Raw genomic sequence first — 18,113 nt, forward strand, 5'->3', positions numbered from 1 at the left:
TCCTGTGCAGCTCCCAGTCCAGGGCTGGGGGTCATGCCAGGGGCCGGGAGGCAGAAGAAGACTGCAGGCCTCACCTCCCATCTGCGGGGAAGGGCCCTTGGTGTGCCGCATTAATTAGGCCCCTCCAGCTCCGCGTTAGTGGGTAGAGGTGGGTTCCATCCCCTCCCCAAGTCCTGACGGGAGATCCGTTCAGTCCTCATAGCCACTGGGGGGATGTGGCCTGCGGCCCAGTGGTGAGGAGGGGACAGGCCAGGCTGGTTCAGGGCATGGGAGGGTGGGCTCATGGCCACCCAAGTGCCCTTCTCAGAGCCTCAGAACCTGTGGTCCAAACCCCCCCGGACCCTGGACCATGGGGCCCTTCACCTGGCCCCTCGACCCCCACGCTGAGCTCTGCAGGCAGCCCTGACCACCTGCCCCTCCCAGACCCTCTGCCCAGCAGCCTTTTCCCGCTCCGGCACTGAGTCAGGCAGCCTGGGTGAGCCACGATGCTCTGGCCCTGCCCGGAGGCCACAGTCAGGCTACCTGCCCCACATCAGTGAGAGGTGTGCAGTGTCTGCTGTGTGTGTACATCTGTGCATGTGTGTATATACTTGTACGTTGTGCACATCTGCTCGTCTGTGTGCCTGTCTTGTGTCTATTTGTGTCATTCCTGGTTCTATTGTGTGTGTACCTGTATCTGTCTGTGTTTTGTATGCATTTGTATATGTATCTATGTCTCGCATGTCTTTTGGTGTGTCTGTGTGTGTGCGCCTGTGTGTATCTGTGTTTGTATGTATGTCTGTTTGTGTGTGTCTGTTTGTTTGTACGTCTGTGCATGTGTGTCTGTGTGGACCCGTGGTCTGAGAACGCCGCCTGTGGGTGGAATTTGGCCCAGAGTCATGTTTGGTTTGGCCCTCGCGGTATTTTCAACATCTTGAGCCAACATTTAAAATCAGGATATTTCACATAAAAATTCAGCTTTCCAGTTTCTCTTAAAAATTCAGAAGCCCTGGCAGCCTGGGCCTGCGTTCCCAGGAGGCCACTCTCATGCCCCAGCGCCACGGCCTCCCCACTGGCTGCTTGGCGCCTTGAGGAGGACTGTGACCCCAGTGTGCACAGTGTGTGTGTGTGTGGGGGGGGGGGGGGGGGGCTTTTCCTGATTTTAAAGGTTTTACATTGATTGACATATTTATACCTTCAAGGCTGTGACTCACAATTATTTATATACTAAGGCCCAGTACACGAATTCATGTGGGTGGGTGTCTGGGGGGGGCATACCTGTGCGGGTGCACGCATGTGCACAGGGGTGCGTGGTTGCACTGTGACCATGTGGCATGTGTGGGCCACTGTGGCCAAGCGCCTCTGCACAGGGGCCTCTTCCGGCCTTGGAGGCATTGGATTCCGGCTCCTGGCTGGGCTGCCTTGCGGGATTTATTTCTGTCTGTGCCCACAAGAGGCCTGAGTAATGGGAACTTTTAAAGAAAACCAGTAAATACAGAGAAGGGCAGGCTGGCCGGGAAATGCAGCCCGACACCCTGCCCAGCCCACGGCACCCGAGGCCAGGCCTGCGCACACCCACTCCTCTATGAATCACCCACTTGTCGGTCCCAGCCCATCTGGTGGGTGAGCCCCCAACATCCTCCTCACACACACCACCTGGATGGCCCCTGAGACAATAGGCGTCTTGGAACCAACAAATGCTCAGGCCTGGCCAGGGCCTCAGGGGATGGGACCCTCCAGATGGGCCCACCCGCCAGGCTACTGGGCTCCACACCCCGGTATTCTGCCCACCCCACGTGCCCACCCCTCACATGCCCACAAGGGACGAGGCTGCCGGTGCCTGGAGGGCTGGTGCTGTCCCAGGGCTAGGAGGCACTAAGGCACTCCATTGGAGGCCAGGCCCCAAGAAGCCTGTGCCTGGAGCCGGGGCAAGGCCAGCATGGGGGGGGCCTGGGGCTGGGGTGCTGCTGTCCCCAGGACACGGCCCCACGGTGCTGGGTTCTGGGTTGACTGAGCCCCACTGTTGGGTTCATCTCTGGTATCAGCCACTTAAACGACACAGACCCCGTGGGAAAGGGGGTGGGGTGCATTGCACAAGACACTTCAGCTGCGGGAAAGCGGGCTCCACTGACCCACACAGGGCTGCCAGGGCCCCGCCAGTGTCTTGCTGCCCCCCAGTGGCCGTGAGGACAGAGGGGAAAAGGCTCATGGAGACTCCTGCCATCTCGATCGGGGGCTCTCGCTGCGCCCGGAGGACCAGGTCCCACCACTCGCTGTCCCACTGCAATGCCCAGCCGGAGAGGCCTTGAGACTGGCTGGAGGGAGGGTCTCCCACAGGCCGAGACCGCCTGGAAGACCAGCTCCTGGAAGGCAGCCCCTGGGACAGCACCCAGCACCAGAAGGCACTCAGGACACAGGACCAACAAATGCCTGGCTCTGGCAGGTGGGCAGTGCTGCGGCAGGCCTGGGCCTGGCCAGAACCCCAAGGAGAGGCACCTGAAACTGGCGAGCAGCAGCATGAACCCCAACAGGGTGGACAGGCCGGGTCCAGGGGAGCAGATTTGCCCAAACCGGTCACCTTCGCACACCTTGGCCTGCAGCCTACTGGGCTGGACACAATCTTTCCCTGGGGCTTTCCGGGCTGTGCCGCTCTCTGGCCAACTCTGCCCTCACTCACTGCGGCAGCCACACGGCTGCGGAACGTCCCAGGCCTGACACCCTCCTGAGATGACCCAGAGGCTTTCAAACAGGAGGGCGCTGGCGTGTGGGGAGGTCAGCAGGGCTGTCCTGGTGAGCTGGTAGCACTGGGCACACCAGGGCTCCGTCCACAGAGCTGGGCACTGTCACCCCTGGCCCGCTTCCTCAACCCAATGACAAAGGGGTCACTGGGGTCAGAGTCCCACCTGACCCTAACCAAGGCCAGGACTCACTGTGACCAACTGTGAACTACTGCATCTGCTCTTCACAAGACTCTTGAAATCTTACTGTATTTTTAAACACAGAAAGCATACTTTAAAAAACATTTACACACACACTGCCCTAGCAGGTTTGGCTCAGTGGACAGAGCGTCAGCCTGCAAACCAAAGGGTCCTGTGTTCAATTCCAGTCAAGGACACATACCTTGGTTGCAGGCTCCTCCCCAGCCGGGGTCCTGGTAGGGGTGTGTGCAGGAGGCAACCAATCGATGTTTCTGTCTTTCCCTCTCTCTAAAAGATGAATGAAAAATATCCTCGGGTGAGGATTAACAAAAAAAAAATTTACACAATTTATTAACATGTTTTACCGTTTTCTTTGCTCACAGAAAATATTTTTAAACTTATTTTGTTGAAACAGATTCATAGGAAGTTAAAGAGAATACAGAGCATCCTGCATACTATTCACCCAGCTTCCCCGGATGGGAGTCACAGCTTCCATACTATCTAGCTATATAAAAAGCTAATATGCTAAGTGTCCTTCCCTCCGTCCGGGTAATGACGTCACGTAGCAACGCCCGGCTTCCTCTCCCTAGCGACTGGCCTCCTTGCAGTTTCTTCAGCCCAGGAACACCACTTGCTTCATAGCCAGGTGCAAACACTTTACACTTTAACCAAATGTCTGTGAAGCGTTTTCCCGTGCCTCATCTCATTTGATCCTCACAGAGTCGTGGAGTAGATAGATAGGAGACTCGGTAGAATCCTATTTTCTTTTCGTTAGCTGAAAATGGAGCTTTAGAAAGCTTAGAAACTGGACCCGACTGAAAAGAAGTAAGAAATGGTGGACCTTGAAAATGACTTCAGGTTTTCTCACTGCGCAGAATGTAGTCAAACATTGCTTGCAGTTCAATATTTACTCTTTGTTTTCCCTGCATGTTCTACAATACAGACAGTCTTCAGGTTACATCGGACTCAATGTATGTCATTTCGTGGTTACACTGCCATCTCCATTTATTAAAAATTTCATTATTTTGACATTGTACATATGTGCTTTTTTATTATTTATCTACCACAAGTAAAGGTCAGAAATTGTTATCTTTTAATTTTTTTTTTTTTTTACTGTTTCACTTCATTACTGCTGTGTATGTGCTCCATGTGAGTGACATAGGTGCTTATGTAGGTGGGTTCCAAAAAATATATATATATATATTTGACCCTTTGTTCTCCCTGCGTGATCTACAATAATAATCTGCTTCGTGTTGATAGTTACTGCTGTGTTGCTGACAATTACCTAAAAGAGAAGTTGGGGTGCTTCACTGGGCTGGAAAAAGTTTAGCGACATCAGAAAGCAGGTTCAATTAAGCAAGTTTATTCTATATATCTAAAAGGCTAAGTTGACTTGCACATGCGTGACACACATAAAGCTCTCACTGGCACCAATCACACATGTGTGTTTCCATCTGTCATTGTCAATTGTGAGTTTGGTTGATACTTCTATTATAGAGAAAGGGCGAATAGCGATATTAAAATATTTCTTCTAATTAATTTCCTTTCAATGTGCACGAATTTGTGCACCAGGCCACCAGTAGCACAATAAATCCAGAAGCGACATGTGTGGTTCATTCCACATGATCACACGTGTGCACCTCCGCAATCCCCACTGCCATCAAAAGCTATTCCATCACCACGGAGATCTCCCTCACGCTACTCCTTCCTAGTCCTACCTTCCTAAACCTTGGCAGCCACCAATCTGTCCTTCTCTGATTCTGTCATTTCCTGACCATCACAGAGGACATCCTGTAAGACATGATCTTACTACACGTGTGTACTTTCCACTCCTCCCGAGCCGTCCCTTCAATCAGCTGCCCTGCCTTTCCCTGCCGAGTCATATTCCGTGGTGCAGATGCACCAGTTTAACCCATCAAAGGGAATTTTGGTTTTTTTTAATCCTCATCCAAGGATATATTTTTTAACGAATTTTAGAGAGAGAAGAAGGGGGAAGAGAAACATCAGTTGCCTCCCATACGCACCCTGACCGGGGATTGAACCCACAACCTTTTGGTGTATGGGATGATGCTCCAACCGAGCCATTGGGCCAGAGCTGTGGGGGTGTGTTTTCACAGAATAAAACTTAAATTGTCAAAAAAACAAAACAAAAAACACCTTAAATTGTCCACTTTGGTAGTCCTGAGTACAGAACCGGGAAGGAACACCCTGGAAGATTGCGTGCCATGTGTGAGGAACTTCTTGCCATGCTCATTTCACCCTTTTGGGGGCAATGTTTTCATTTCAAACTAAAGGCAAGGAAATCACACTGAGCCTAGATCTAGGTCTGGCAACGACTTGGCACCCTCCACTCTGTGTGTTCCTTTAAACTGACACATGGCGATGACACACCAGGTTGCTACGAGCCTCTGTGGACTCTGCTCCTGTGCTGCCGTCTGTCTGTGTGGACAGCCGATTTCTCTGCCAGGAGTATGGGTGCTGGGTTTTATGTTAAGTACACATTTAGTTTCTGAGGAAATTGCCCAAGTATTTCCCAGAGTAACTAGCGTTTACTTCCCGCCAACCATGTGTGAGGTTCTCCGCTCTCCCAGGTCCTGCCAGTATTTATCACCGACCTCACTGATGCTGTTCATACAGGTATCCGGCGTCCCCTCGTGGCTTCGATGGGCACATCCCTGATGGCCGGTGGTGCTCCGTAGCTTTCACGTGTCTGCCGCGGATATCACCTGGAAAAGTGTCCCTTCTTGTCTTTTTTCCATTTTCTGTCGGACTCTTTTCCCCTTTTTACTGTTGCGTTTTGATAATGCCTTATGATGTTCTAGTTAGGAGGCTTTTATCAGATATGCGCTCTGCAAGTATTTTCTGTCTGTAGCTTTTCTTTTCATTCTCCTCAGACTTTGTGGGAGCAAAAGCGTTTCATTTTGGTTAAGTCAAATTTCACAAAATACTTTTTATGGGTTGTGCTTTTGGTCTCATGTCTTAAGAATTCTTTGCCAAGCTTGGGGTCCTGAATGTTTTCTCCTCAAAGTTGTTATAGTTTTACATTTTACATTTAACCCTCGGACCCATGTTGACTTCTGTCAGGTCCAAGGCTTCGACTGGGGCTCCTCAGCCTATGGCTGTCCCATGGCTCCAGCACCGCGTGCTGAAGACCGAGTTTCCTCCACGAGCTCGCTTTGCAGCTGTCACACATTCGCGGCCACTTCTGACGTGCCGTTCTCTTCCACGATCTCTGTGCCTGCCTTCCACCAATCCTGTAGCTTCACAGTGAGCCTTGGGATGGTGAAAGGCCCCCCAGGCTTTAGTCTTCTGGTTCAGACTTGTTGGAGCTGTTCTAGTTCTTTTGCCTTTCCTAATGTATTTTACTTTTTTTGCTATTCCTCATGAGGACATTTTTTCTATTGAATTTTATAGAGTGGAAGGAAGAGAGACAGCGAGAGAAACATCGACGTGAGACACATGGATTGGTTGCCCACACGCGCCCTGACTGGGGCCAGAGGCAGAGCCTGTAACTGAGGTGTGTGCCCTTGACTGGAATCAAACCTGGGGCCCTTGCTGAAACCGGTTTGGCTCAGTGGATAGAGCGTCGGCCTGCGGACTGAAGGGTCCCGGGTTCGATTCCGGTCAAGGGCATGTACCTGGGTTGCGGGCACATCCCCAGTGGGAGATGTGCAGGAGGCAGCTGATCGATGTTTCACTCTCATCGATGTTTCTAACTCTCTATCTCTCTCCCTTCCTCACTGTAAAAAAATCAATAAAATATATTTAAAAAAAACAAACAAAAAAAACAACCTGGGACCCTTCAGTCCTCAGGCTGACACTCTATCCACTGCGCCAAACTGGTCAGGGCTCCTGATCCATTTTACAATAATCCTGTCTACACTTAAAGGTTTTATTGGGATTTTGATAGGAGTTGCATTAAACCTGTATATTAATTCTCCAGTAAAACCACCTGGGCTTGGAGATTTTTCAGGGGTTTTTTAATTATGAATTCAGGGTCTTTAATAGTTACAGGGCTATGCAAATGACCTCCTTCATCTGGAGTGAATTGAAGTTTATGCTTTTCAAGGAATTGGTTCATTTCATCAACCTGTCAAACTCACATGGGCATTTACTTACAATACCCCGCTTCCTGTCCTTTTGTGTCTGAGGAATCTGTAGTGATCACCTTATTTCACTCCTAATATTTATATTAATTTGTGTCTTTTTTTGTTATTACCTGTCTTGCTAGATCAGTCAATGCTGATTTCTGCAATGTCTACCTATCTTTGCTCACCATTTCTTCCTACCGCCTGTGGCAGGCCCTGCTGGCTGCCCTCCCAGCATCCTTTCTTCCTTTTCCATGGAACCTCAATTTCAATCGTGGTGGCAATGGGTCCAAGCTGACCCCTGCACGGACCCAGGCTCCTCCCTCTGCCCCACTGCGAGGGGCCCACAGAGCAGGGGGAGCCTCTCTGGCTGCCCCACGAAACACTGCAAGCCTAGCCCCACGCAGGTCTCCAGACTCTCAGACCTCTGTCCCTCCAGGGTTCTGAGATGACCGCTGCCCAAGGACTGAGCCCGGAAGGTCAGCCCATATGCTCAGCCCCACACAGGGCTTTCTCAATCAAGCATCACCTCTACACACCCTGTCTGGGACCCAAACTCAAGCACCCCAAGGACCCAGGAAATATTTGATAGATTTCTGCCACACAGAGGGGTCTGCTTATTTCTATTTATAGAAAAAAAAAGTCCACAATATATACATGTACACATACGTGCGCAGGCCACAGAGCTGCTCGGGAGGCAAGGAGCTGGCTCTCCCCATGGCGGGCTCCCCCTGATGGGGTGGGGAGCCACTGCTCTGAGGGCAAACGGGAAGTGAGGGCCAGCTCAGCCCCCACCCTGTCCAACACCTTCCTCCCAGGGGGCAGGCCTCAGTCGGAGTCGCAGGCCTCCTGTTCATTGGTGGCGTCCACTGCAGAGGCCAGGCTGTCCTCCTGGCCTTTCAGCCTCTCGCCTGGATGGACAGCAGACAGGAGGGGTGAGGGAGGCCCTGTACCTGGGCTGCCCCCGAGGGCGGGGACCCACCTCGCCAGCCTGCACTCACGGATCAGCTCGGCGATGGCCCTCTGGGTCCGCTTTTCCAGCTTCTCCAGCTTCTTGGCTACGTCTCTCTTGAGGTCCCTGCCGCAGGGAGGTGGCAGGAGGCCAGAGGCTGAAGGCTGGCCCGATGTGGCCCTGAGCCCACCTTGCCTGCAGCCCCTCAGGCGCCAGGAACCAGCCAGGACGCTCGGCCCGCTTCCTGCGCCTCCCGAACTCGGCACCTGCCATCCCTCCCAGCCCCGGGAGGCGGGGACCAGCCCTGACCCACCCACTAGTCCAGGTGTGCAAGGGGGGCGGCTCCTCTGGCCCCTCAGTCACTGCTCAGAAGCGACCGGCCCAGTGCGCTGAGTCCTGCTCCTCTTCCACCGGAGCTCCCAGAAGGCACCCACGCTGTCCCCTGGCTCTGGGTTCCCAGGACTTAGGCCCCAAGCTCATTTCATCACCTTCAAACACCTCCCTCTGGCGCTGTCCCTGACAGACTTACAGACGAGAGGAACAGGCCTACCCCTGGCCCAGGCCCGGCACCAAGCGCTCCCGCCCCTCAGTCTGCACAGGTTCTCCCCTTGCAACACTTACCAGTCCGGCTTCCGGGGTGCGAGGTTGGCCAGGTCCTGGAGAGGAAGGAGACACCTGTCAGGGCCAGAGGGGCCCCACCCCAAAGGAAGGAGGGAGGTGGACAGAGGTAGGAAAACAGGAGGAAGAATAGGAGGAAGGAGGGGTGAGGGGACGTGGGAGGTGGAGGGGAACAAAGAAGGGAAGAGAAGGGAGGAGGAAGGAGAGCGGGTGCAGGAGAAAAGGCCTCAGAGCGGCGAGAACGGGCCCTGGCCACCTGCCACTCACCACTTCCTCAATGACTGGCTCGGGCTTGGCGGCCTCCAGCTGCTCCCTCACCTTCTCTTCCACTAGAGGGCACAGACGACAAGGGGCTGGGAGAGGCTGCCACTTGCCTGGTGACAGCAGCTGCAGCCACGGCCAGGGAAGAGGGTGCAGGCAGGTCCTGGGGACCTCTCTTGTCCCCTTGGCCCCAGCCAGCCAGACGGAAGACCCTGGAAGGTGGCTCTGGAGGAAGGCGGGGGCTCCCAGGATGAAAGCCATCCGGGGCAAAGCAGGCGGCTGGCATAGTCAGAGCCAGACTTCGCCCCCAGCTGTGAACACATCCAAAGTGCGTTCTGGGCAGGGCCCAGAAGACCAGCTCTCCCCAGTCCCAGGGGCTCCAGGATTTCCTCCCATCTCACCCGGAGGTGTGCTCCCGTGCTCCCCGACAGGATGGCCACCTGGAGGCGCACTCGGCGGACCCTGGGCCTCCAGGCAGTGACCGGGGACCTGCCCTGTGGCAGACGCTGGGAGCCCTCACACCAAACCTGGGCTCTACGGGCTTCTGCCAGGCTCATCACAGGGTCCCACGTTCCCTCAGGGCCCCCGTCCTGCCTCCCCCCTCCAGCCATGGGTACTGCCCCCAAGGCAAGGGACCAGCTCCCTGTCCCTCTCCTCTGTCCTGCCTCACTGCCCCCTCCCCACAAGGTGCCACTGGACCCACCACAGTGGGGCCCAAAACACCCGGGACACATGGGAATTTCAGGGGCAAAGGAGATGAGGAAGCAGACGGGTGTGGCTGAAAAGGCAGCATTTTGCTGTTTTACAAGATAATGTATTTATTCACTTATTACTCATCGAATTGAAAGCAAAAATGAAGTTTAAAAGTCAGGGACCTGCGTGACAAGAACCCCAGCATGTCCGGTGCAGGTGGCTGGGGACAGGCCACTGCTGGCCACTGCTGGCCGATGCTCCTGGCTCCTGGCTGCTGCCCAGACTTGGAGACTGCAGCCCTCGGCGGCGGCCCTCACCCACCGCAGACCACCTCTCCCGGCCTCTGGGCCTGGCGCTGTCACACCTCCCCCTGGTGGGCGTCCGCCTGCCCTGCTCTTGCAGCACCTGCCCCCGTCGGGGCCTCTCTCTGACCTTCATGGGTCCGGGCACCACCTCTCAGCCAGAGGGTTCCTCTGAGATGTGGCCTCTTCCCTCCAAGGCCCCTGTGCAAGCAGGGCAGAGCCCAGCCTCTTCTCTGCGGTCACCAACACTGACCACGTGTGCACCTGCCAGGAAGTGGTGGGGAGGGTGCTAGAGGCCCAGCTTCCAGCCTGGCGCGGCCAGCTTCCTGTCAATGGAGGCACTGACAGTGCCCGAGCAGAGACCAGCACCTACCTGCCACGGGCTTGGCCTGGGGCACCCGCCTCCTCTTCAGGTCCTCGTCCTCGGGGACGTAGTTCCGCAGCCGGAGTTCCCTGCGCAGCAGAGACGAGCAGAGACGGTGTGAACGGGGGACAGTCTGGGTCACCGCGGACACGTGCAGGCCAGACTGACGAAGCCACAGCTGTGACTTCCCCCTTCCTCTCTGAGCGGCCCGGGAGGAGGGAGGCCGGGACAGGGGTGCTGTGGGCCGGCCCTCTGCGCCTCAGCCCCGCATCCCTCTCAGCAGCTGGCTGGCAGCTCTCCCAAGGCCCTGCCCACCCTGCAGGCTGCCATGGGAGCTGGGCTGGGGGCCTGAGCAGCTTTCACCAGCGTCTCCCGGGATTATCTTCCTCTGACAGTTACGGGAGCTGAGGGCCAGAGATGCCCCAGTTGTAGGTGGTCACACAGCAGAGCCCTGGCTGAGTTACTCCTGAAAGACAAAGCTGGTCATCGCCCACTGGCTCCCCACCTGCCTCGTCCTCAGAGCCTCCGTGCTGGGGCCACTGGTACATCGTCCCTGGACTCTGATGGCAAGATCTGGGCTGGGCGTGGCCGGTAAGGGCTGAGGGGACTGGCAGGACACCGTGGAGGGCTGGGACAGCCACGCCCACCGTGGTAGAGCCTAAGACCCCTGTGAGGGGAACCACGAGGGACCAGAGTCACACCTGGGACTGCCACACGCACGTGCCCGTCCCCGCAGACTGGGGCCCCCTGGATCGGCAGCCCCTCAGTCCCCACCCACAGAGCCTCTCCTGCAGAGGGCCCTGGGGGCTGGTGCTTAATAAGGGGCCACTGGGCTAGGACGAGGCCCTGGGCAGAGTGCCCGGCCCACCTGGCGGCCAGGGAGGACTGCAGTGTGGGTCCTCATCCTCCCCATGACCTCCTAGGGGTCTGCTGCCCTCAGGCGTCCTGGGCCTCCAGGACAGGGGGCAGTCTCCCAACAGCAGGCTCGCAGTCTCATCCACCAAACCCCTCTGTGCCAGGCCACCAAGGGCTCCCGTCTGCCCCCACCCTGGCAGACACCCTCTCCAGAGGGGAGGGCAGGTGCTGTGACCACACGGCCAGCACTGGCAGCAAGCGGTCTGGACGTGGGGCCTTCAAGTTCAATCCCTATTCACCAGTACCTGCTCCATCCCCTCTTCCAGCGCCCCTGAGACCACAGCCCAGGGCCAGGCGGAATCTTTGTGCCCTGGGGGCAGTGCCCGCCTGGCCTCTGAGGAGCAGGGACCCCAGCCCTAGCCCCCGGCCCCGCCCCTCACGCCTGCCCCAGGCCTCAGGTTAGTGGCAGATCAGGGTGCAGTGGGCGTGCCCCGCACACTGACTTCCCCTCACCACAGGGCGGGGAGAAAAGCAGAAGAGAAACTGGGTGTGGGAAACTGCAGGGATTTGTGGGAAAACACAAGCTATTTTACAAAGCCACTGTACTCAAATCAGCCTGATACTGGCACTAGACCAGGCATATAGATCAATGGAACAGAACAGAGAACCAAGAAATTGTTCCAAGCCACTATGCTGAATTAATATTTGACAAAGGAGGCAAGAACATACATTGGAGCAGAGACAGTCTCTTCAATAAATGGTGTTGGAGAGCGGCACACACCCATGCCCTCCCCTGCCCGGGCCTCAGCAGGGCAGCTGGACTGAGGGAGGACAGGGAGGTGCCAGAAGCCCCTGGGAAAACGCTCAGCAGCCCCCAGCTCCCACAGTCCCTGTGCCCCTGGAGCTGGGCACCTGCCAATCATGACACCTGTGTCCCGGTCAATGGGCAGTCCCATTCTGGGCCTCAGCTTCCGCATCTGTAAACCAGGAGGCAGGCCGTGCTGGGTCAGGTCTGTCAAGCCAGGTTCCAGGCCTCCTGCCTCACCGTGAGCGCTAATGAAGACACCGCCCCTCCCACCCACCCCACTCACAGCCAAGGGCAAGCCCCTGGGAGAGGCCCTGGGCCCAGGGTTCTGCTCAGGCCTGGCCTTTCCAATGGAGGCCTGCGGCTTGTTTAAGCCTCTCGCCCTCAGCAGACAACTTAAGAAACCTGACAACAGACACAGGAGTGGGAAGTGAGGTTCACAGTTGTGAGCATGCCAAACTCAGTTCTTCTTGTGTTACTTATTACTGTGTCCTAGAGGCCCGGTGCATGAACTCATGCGGGGTAAGGCCCCTCGGGGTGGCCTGCGGAGATCAGGCCCCAGCTTGCGTCCCCAGCCTCGCAGCCCCGCTTTGGCCTGGCGCCACCCCCTCACCTGCTCCACCATCCCCCTGCGCTCCCGCTCTCTTCGGCCATTGGGGCCAGCAGCGCCTCCACTGCCGCCCACTGCCAGCACTGCATCTCCAGCGCCCACCATGTTCCGCGCCACCCCCTGGTGGTCAGCGCACATCATAGCGAGCAGCAGAATGACCGCCAGAGGGGACAATTTGCATATTAGGCTTTTATTATTTGGATTTATATTATTTGTTTTCTTACTATTGTTATTTTATACCCTTATGACTATCTTTTAGGTAACGATGGCTGGTAATTTAACCAACCATCACCAGCAGTGGATACGGGTCCTACTCTTGCCCACTGGTGAGTTTTTAAATCTGCGGGTGGCCTTGGAGAAGTGCCAAAGCTGCAGGGACCAGAGGGGCTGCACGCCCAGCAGAAGGCGGGGTCTCCCGATGGAGGGCAACTCCTCCTCCGTGAAGAATCTGTCTACTGGCAGCAGAGCCTCCTGCAATCCCAGGGCCTGGAGAGACAGAGTCTGTGTGCAGGGCAGCCAAGGAGCAGGGCCCTGGCCACCCCAGGCTTTCATGTGATCCCCACCTGATCCCATCTTCAGAATCGGGGTGAACCTGAAACAGGAACAGAGCTGGGCATCGGCAGTCACCGGCGGATGCCGCGGGAAGAAGGGGCCGTGTGACTGGGCACTGGGAGAGGAAACCTCTCCTTCAGGCCTGAGGGGTGGGCCAGGGCGCCCGAGCTCACTGCCCACCTGCAGCTGGACCAATTCTCTCCCGAGCAGCAATTTCGACCGGTGCTGCAGGCATGTCTAAAACATGCAACACCTGAGCACTTAGGAGCACTGACCTTCTCTCCTCAGATTATCAAACAGAAAAACAACAACAGCCAACACAACAATCGCTGTCCAATGTGAATGAATAAAAACTATACCTATTTTCTGTCAGATCAATGAAAAATAATATACTTTTTGGTGTGCCACAGAATTTTAATAGTTCATGTATGTGTGCCATGAGATGAAAATGGTTGAAAATCGCTGCTCTAGAGGAAAATTAATTACCCGGAACCACAAATTATCTCCAGAACTTTTCATACCTAACATCCAGGATTCAATCAAAGCCGTGAGAAAAAATAAAGACTACATACATGGGTGATCCAAATATTGGAATGATTAGAAATGAAATGTAATATAATTAACACTAATAAAAGTTCAGGGATATAAACCACAAGATGGAGAATTTCAGCAGACAACCTGAAATGCAAAAATTAATCAAATGGGAATTCTACAGTTGAAAACATAACCAACACTAAGGACTCAATAAATGAGTTCAACAGGAGTTAGGGCGCATATAAAGAAAGGACTAGTAAACGGTAAGACAAGCCAGAAAACGTCCAGACTGAGGCACAGAGAAGTTGGAAATTACAGAAAAGAGCATGAGAGACGCATGCAACAGGATGAAAAGATCTGACATACATGTAATCACAGTCCCAGAGGCAATAAGCAGATCACGACTGAGAATTTTTACATTAATGAAAAACATCAGCCCATCGATTAGAGAAACACTGTGAACTCCAAGAAAAGACCCCCAGGCAAGTCTCTGTCCAACTACTGAACCCGAGACAGACGCTTTTTTTCCTCAAAAATATTTTGTTGATTTTTTTACAGAGAGGATCTATCAGCCTTTGTCTCATCATATCAGAACTAAGGAATCAACATGTCACCCTACATGACATGATCCTGACAAATACTGAGAAGATCAAAGGGCCCCGGAGCAGCAAGGCCGAGACACCGCACTGAGGCCGAGACACCGCACTGAGGCCGGAGCCGGGGCCGGGGGACTCTGTGAGTCTGGCTCAAGACCGACATTGCCTTGGTTTGTTACATGACTATCGTGATGGGGAGACTGGCTGCAAACAGTAATCGCACCTCCTGTTTTCAGAGTCTAGTAGAACTCTCGTGTTGTTAACAAAGAAAAGAAACGTGAAGCCCGGGGCAGAGGTCCAGCACGCCAGAGAGAAAGGCAGCTTCCCGACCGACTACCGGGCCCACCGCCCGACCAAATGGGTCTGAGTCCACACTGCGTGGCAGGCGTCTGGCCCGGCCCCTGCACCCTCTTCATGCCACAAGTCTCACCCTCAGGCCTGTCCTCTCTTCTCTCCCCGGTGCTCTCAAGGCCACTCCACCCTCACTCCCGCACACGCACCCTGCCTGCACCCTGGAGAGGCAGAATGGGGCAGCCCCGTGTGGCCTGGGGGCCAGAGGGACTGTGGTGAGAGGCGCTCCTCAGTCACCGCCCTGGACACCAGCTCCACCGGGCCATCAGCACCTGAGCCCAGAGGGCTCCCCGTCCTTGAACGTCCAGAGTAGAGACGCAGACCGTCTGCTTTAGCCTGTAGGCCCAGCACGTGGAGACACTCCCTGTCCCCAACGTAAACAAGGCCTGGAGCCCACAGAAAGGTGAGGCCACAATCCCTAACGGGACCACCACTGCTCCAGGCCTGCCCGTCCTCCCTTCAAGTCACATTAAAATGTTCAAAGCCCAAGGCTGTTTCCATGGTCACTGCCGCTGGCTGTTCACGGAGCTTGCAGGCCGAGGACAGGAATGGCCGGGGTCCCCACGTGGGGCTGATGGGACTGGCGGGCTCATTGTTCTCCATTAGACAGGGGCCAAAGGAGGAGGGGCTGCTCTCCCTCTCGGATGGGAGGCCTTCGAGGCGTCACCAGCGTGAATGTGGTTTCCTCACCTCAAGGTGGACCACACCCGCCCCACCAAGGGAAGACTGGGTGCGAAGGGCTCTGGCAGCACTGAAGGTCATGACATACAGGACCAAGACTTAACAGGCAACAGGACCCAGCCACCCTCCCCCACAGTCAGGGCCAGTCTGCTTCCCACGGTTCCCATGACACACCATCCTGAAACCAGTCCTCTCTTGATTCAGTTGCCCACATCCCGGGGCCCACTCCTGAGCAACAGGATCAGGAAAAACAGGGTGACAGCAGGTGTCTGAGCTGCTGCTTCAGCACAAATCCTGGAGCTATGGTCCAGCCCCTGCCTACGGTCCAGACCCTGCCTACGGTCCAGCCCCTGCCCACAGTCTGGCCCCTGCCCACGGTCCAGCCCTCTGCCCACAGTCTGGCCCCCTGCCCACGGGCCAGACCCCTGCCCACAGTCTGGCCCCTGCCCATGGTCCAGCCCCCTGCCCACAGTCTGGCCCCTGCCCATGGTCCAGCCCCCTACCCACGCTGGGACACCCTGGCCTGGAGCAGGAGGTGGGGAGGGAGCCGCTCTGGGAGGCACCACTGGAGTGGGGCAATGTTTGCCAAGTCAGGCTGACGTCATGATCTCGAGTGAGCACACCCTGCTTCAGACACCATCCTGGGACCCAACCCACAGAGGCGAGAGGGCCTGGCGTTTACCAGCCTAAAGGGTTTGGGCGCCAGGCCAGGGCTGGGCTGGGCCTCAGCTGGCGGGAACCTCTCTCCACGTGGAGCTGGAGAACTAGTTTTCCATCCGGAGAAGGCAGGTTGGTACCACTTTCTCCACAGGCCAGGCCAGGCCAGGATGCGACAGCCACGCCAGGGAGAGCCACTGTCCCTGAGCAGTGACTGTTCCAGCTGGGACAGACATGACCCAAAGCCAGAGGGAGGCGGCGGTTGTGGAGCCCCTTACGAAGGAGTGCCAACACCTCCCCTCTCCTCGGTCACAAGCCCGGCCTAGACCCACCTCACGCACATACCAGCCAACCTGCCATGGGGAGTGACTGAGGCTTAGAAAGCAGAGCAGCTGCATGAAGTCCTCTCTGCAGGCCAGCTTCCCAAGGGCCCAGATCAGGCAGGTGGTGGTGAACCTTTTATATCAGGGCGCTGGGCAGGTGGCTGAGCAGACAGAGGGCCTGTGGACAGAGGCAAGAGCACCTCCTTTTGAGGGAGGTGGCGGCGGAAGGGCTGGGTTAGAGAGGAGGCATGGCCGCCCTGCAGAACAAGCCACAGGAGGGCAGGTCCAGCCCAGAGAAGAAGCAGGGACCCTCTGGGGGTGGGGGCCTGTCTTTCTCAGAGTGGAGCCTGGGCCGGTCGACCTAGAGGGGCTGACTCCCCCATGGGGATTTGGTTGTATGAGGACGGGACAGGATTTATCGCAAAGGGAGCAATAAAACTTAAAATTTGGGATCTAGAGAATCCATGCAGTTCCCATCAAAATCCTTGCCATCCTTTCCGTAAATGTGAATGAGCGGGTCCTACGAGGATAAGGAAAGGCAAAGGCGTGGACAGCAGGGTCCTGAAGTCTCCTCGGCAGACGGGCAGGCGCCGGGCAGAGGCAGGTGGTGACCGCCCACACGGTGCTGAGGGGTGAGGCCAGGCGCCTGCTCCAACGACTGGAGTCCGTCTCCTCAGCCACAGCCGAGGCAGGACCTGCCCACAGCGTATCTGGGCCGACAACGGAATCTGCTAACGACGCCACGTGCTAGCTGAGGGCCATCTATCACACACGTAAGGGAAGCTCTACAGAGGGTCCTAACCACCCGTCTCTTGGTCACATGTGCTTCTTTCCACCCTCACCCACCCCCTTGCTGTTCTCCCAACTCCTGTCCCATTTGCAAAGTTAGCAGAGACCTTACACAAAAGTGAACTGCCTTTTCTGGGTGTGTCTGGAGCCCTCAGCTCTCAGGAGGCCCCAAAGTTTCCTCCTTCTGCCCAAAGCCCCAGCCCGGCCAGGGGACAGCGACAGTGATGGCGTGTGCTCCGCTCCCAGGAGGGACGCCAGTTGCTTCCCCAGCTCAGCGGAAGATATGCAGGTGGAGAGGCTCGGAGAAGCAACGCGACCGCCCAAGGACGTGGGAACACACTGGTAAACAGCCAAGCCAGGTGCAGGCACCCCTGTGAGCTTGAAATGGCCCTGGCTCCGAGATGGGCTTCTGAACGGGGCAGAGAGGGGCCTGCACCTGGGGAGGGTTCCACTTACTCTGGTGAAGGCGACATGAGGCCGTGGCATCAGGAAAGCGTGCTCCCAGGTGCCGGCCCAGCCCCTTTGGGAGCATCCTCCCCTCCTGTGCACCCCCTCAACCAAGAGCCCACGGAGCCCAGCTTTCTCAGGGCACCAAGATCTACCCCCATGTGAGCAGGAGCCTCCACAGGCCTGTGCCTGAAGGAAACAGCTCAGGGCAAAGGCCACCAAGGCCACCTGTCCACGCAGACAGGTCTGGCCCACGCACAGCTCCACAGCTGCTCGGTGGCCCCAGCTCAGGGCTGGGCAGGAAGTGCTAACAGACATGAAGCTTACCCCAGCTCACGAGGACCAACCACCCAGCCCCTCCCTGCCCCCTACACTGCTTCCGAAACCTGTCCCAGAATCTGTTGGAGGTTCCAGCTCTCATGTGCCTGCAACCACAGGGGGAGGGAGCCTTGTGTAGGCAACTTGACCAGACCCAACCAGACGACCGGTTTGGCAGAATAAGATCAATCCTGTAGGCGAGCTACTGAGGGGGACGAGAGGGCAGACAGAGCGGAGGCTGAGCTCTACAGAAAGCCGAATGTCGGGGGACAAGGAAAGGAGTGCCAGGCTGGGGCAGCTCAGAGATGACGTGTCAGGAAACACTGGGTGGCCCCAGCCCGCTGGCCCCGCTAGCTCACACCCCAGGGAGGTCTGGAGCCAGTTCTTTGGGTGCTGTAGAGCCGAGCCACGCGAGGGCTT

At 56.3% G+C, this 18,113-nt stretch overlaps 1 protein-coding gene across 2 annotated transcripts in view; it reads right to left on the bottom strand.

Annotated features, from left to right (window-relative positions):
- Positions 1-7,154: 7,154 nt before the first annotated feature.
- The window catches only part of CCDC12 (coiled-coil domain containing 12), a 35,222-nt gene continuing 24,263 nt past the window's right edge, over positions 7,155-18,113 (bottom strand). For both annotated transcript variants that reach the window (XM_015568321.1, XM_015568319.1), the window contains 5 exons: positions 10,185-10,264; positions 8,823-8,884; positions 8,559-8,593; positions 7,987-8,063; positions 7,155-7,896 (listed from right to left, as the gene is read on the bottom strand). In XM_015568321.1, coding sequence (XP_015423807.1) covers positions 7,814-7,896; positions 7,987-8,063; positions 8,559-8,593; positions 8,823-8,884; positions 10,185-10,264 — 337 coding nt within the window. In that variant the 3' untranslated portion in view covers positions 7,155-7,813. The remainder of the gene's footprint in view (positions 7,897-7,986; positions 8,064-8,558; positions 8,594-8,822; positions 8,885-10,184; positions 10,265-18,113) is intronic.

Source organism: Myotis davidii, unplaced genomic scaffold (genome assembly GCF_000327345.1).
Source record: "Myotis davidii unplaced genomic scaffold, ASM32734v1 scaffold663, whole genome shotgun sequence".
NCBI classification, from domain to species: Eukaryota; Metazoa; Chordata; class Mammalia; order Chiroptera; family Vespertilionidae; genus Myotis; species Myotis davidii.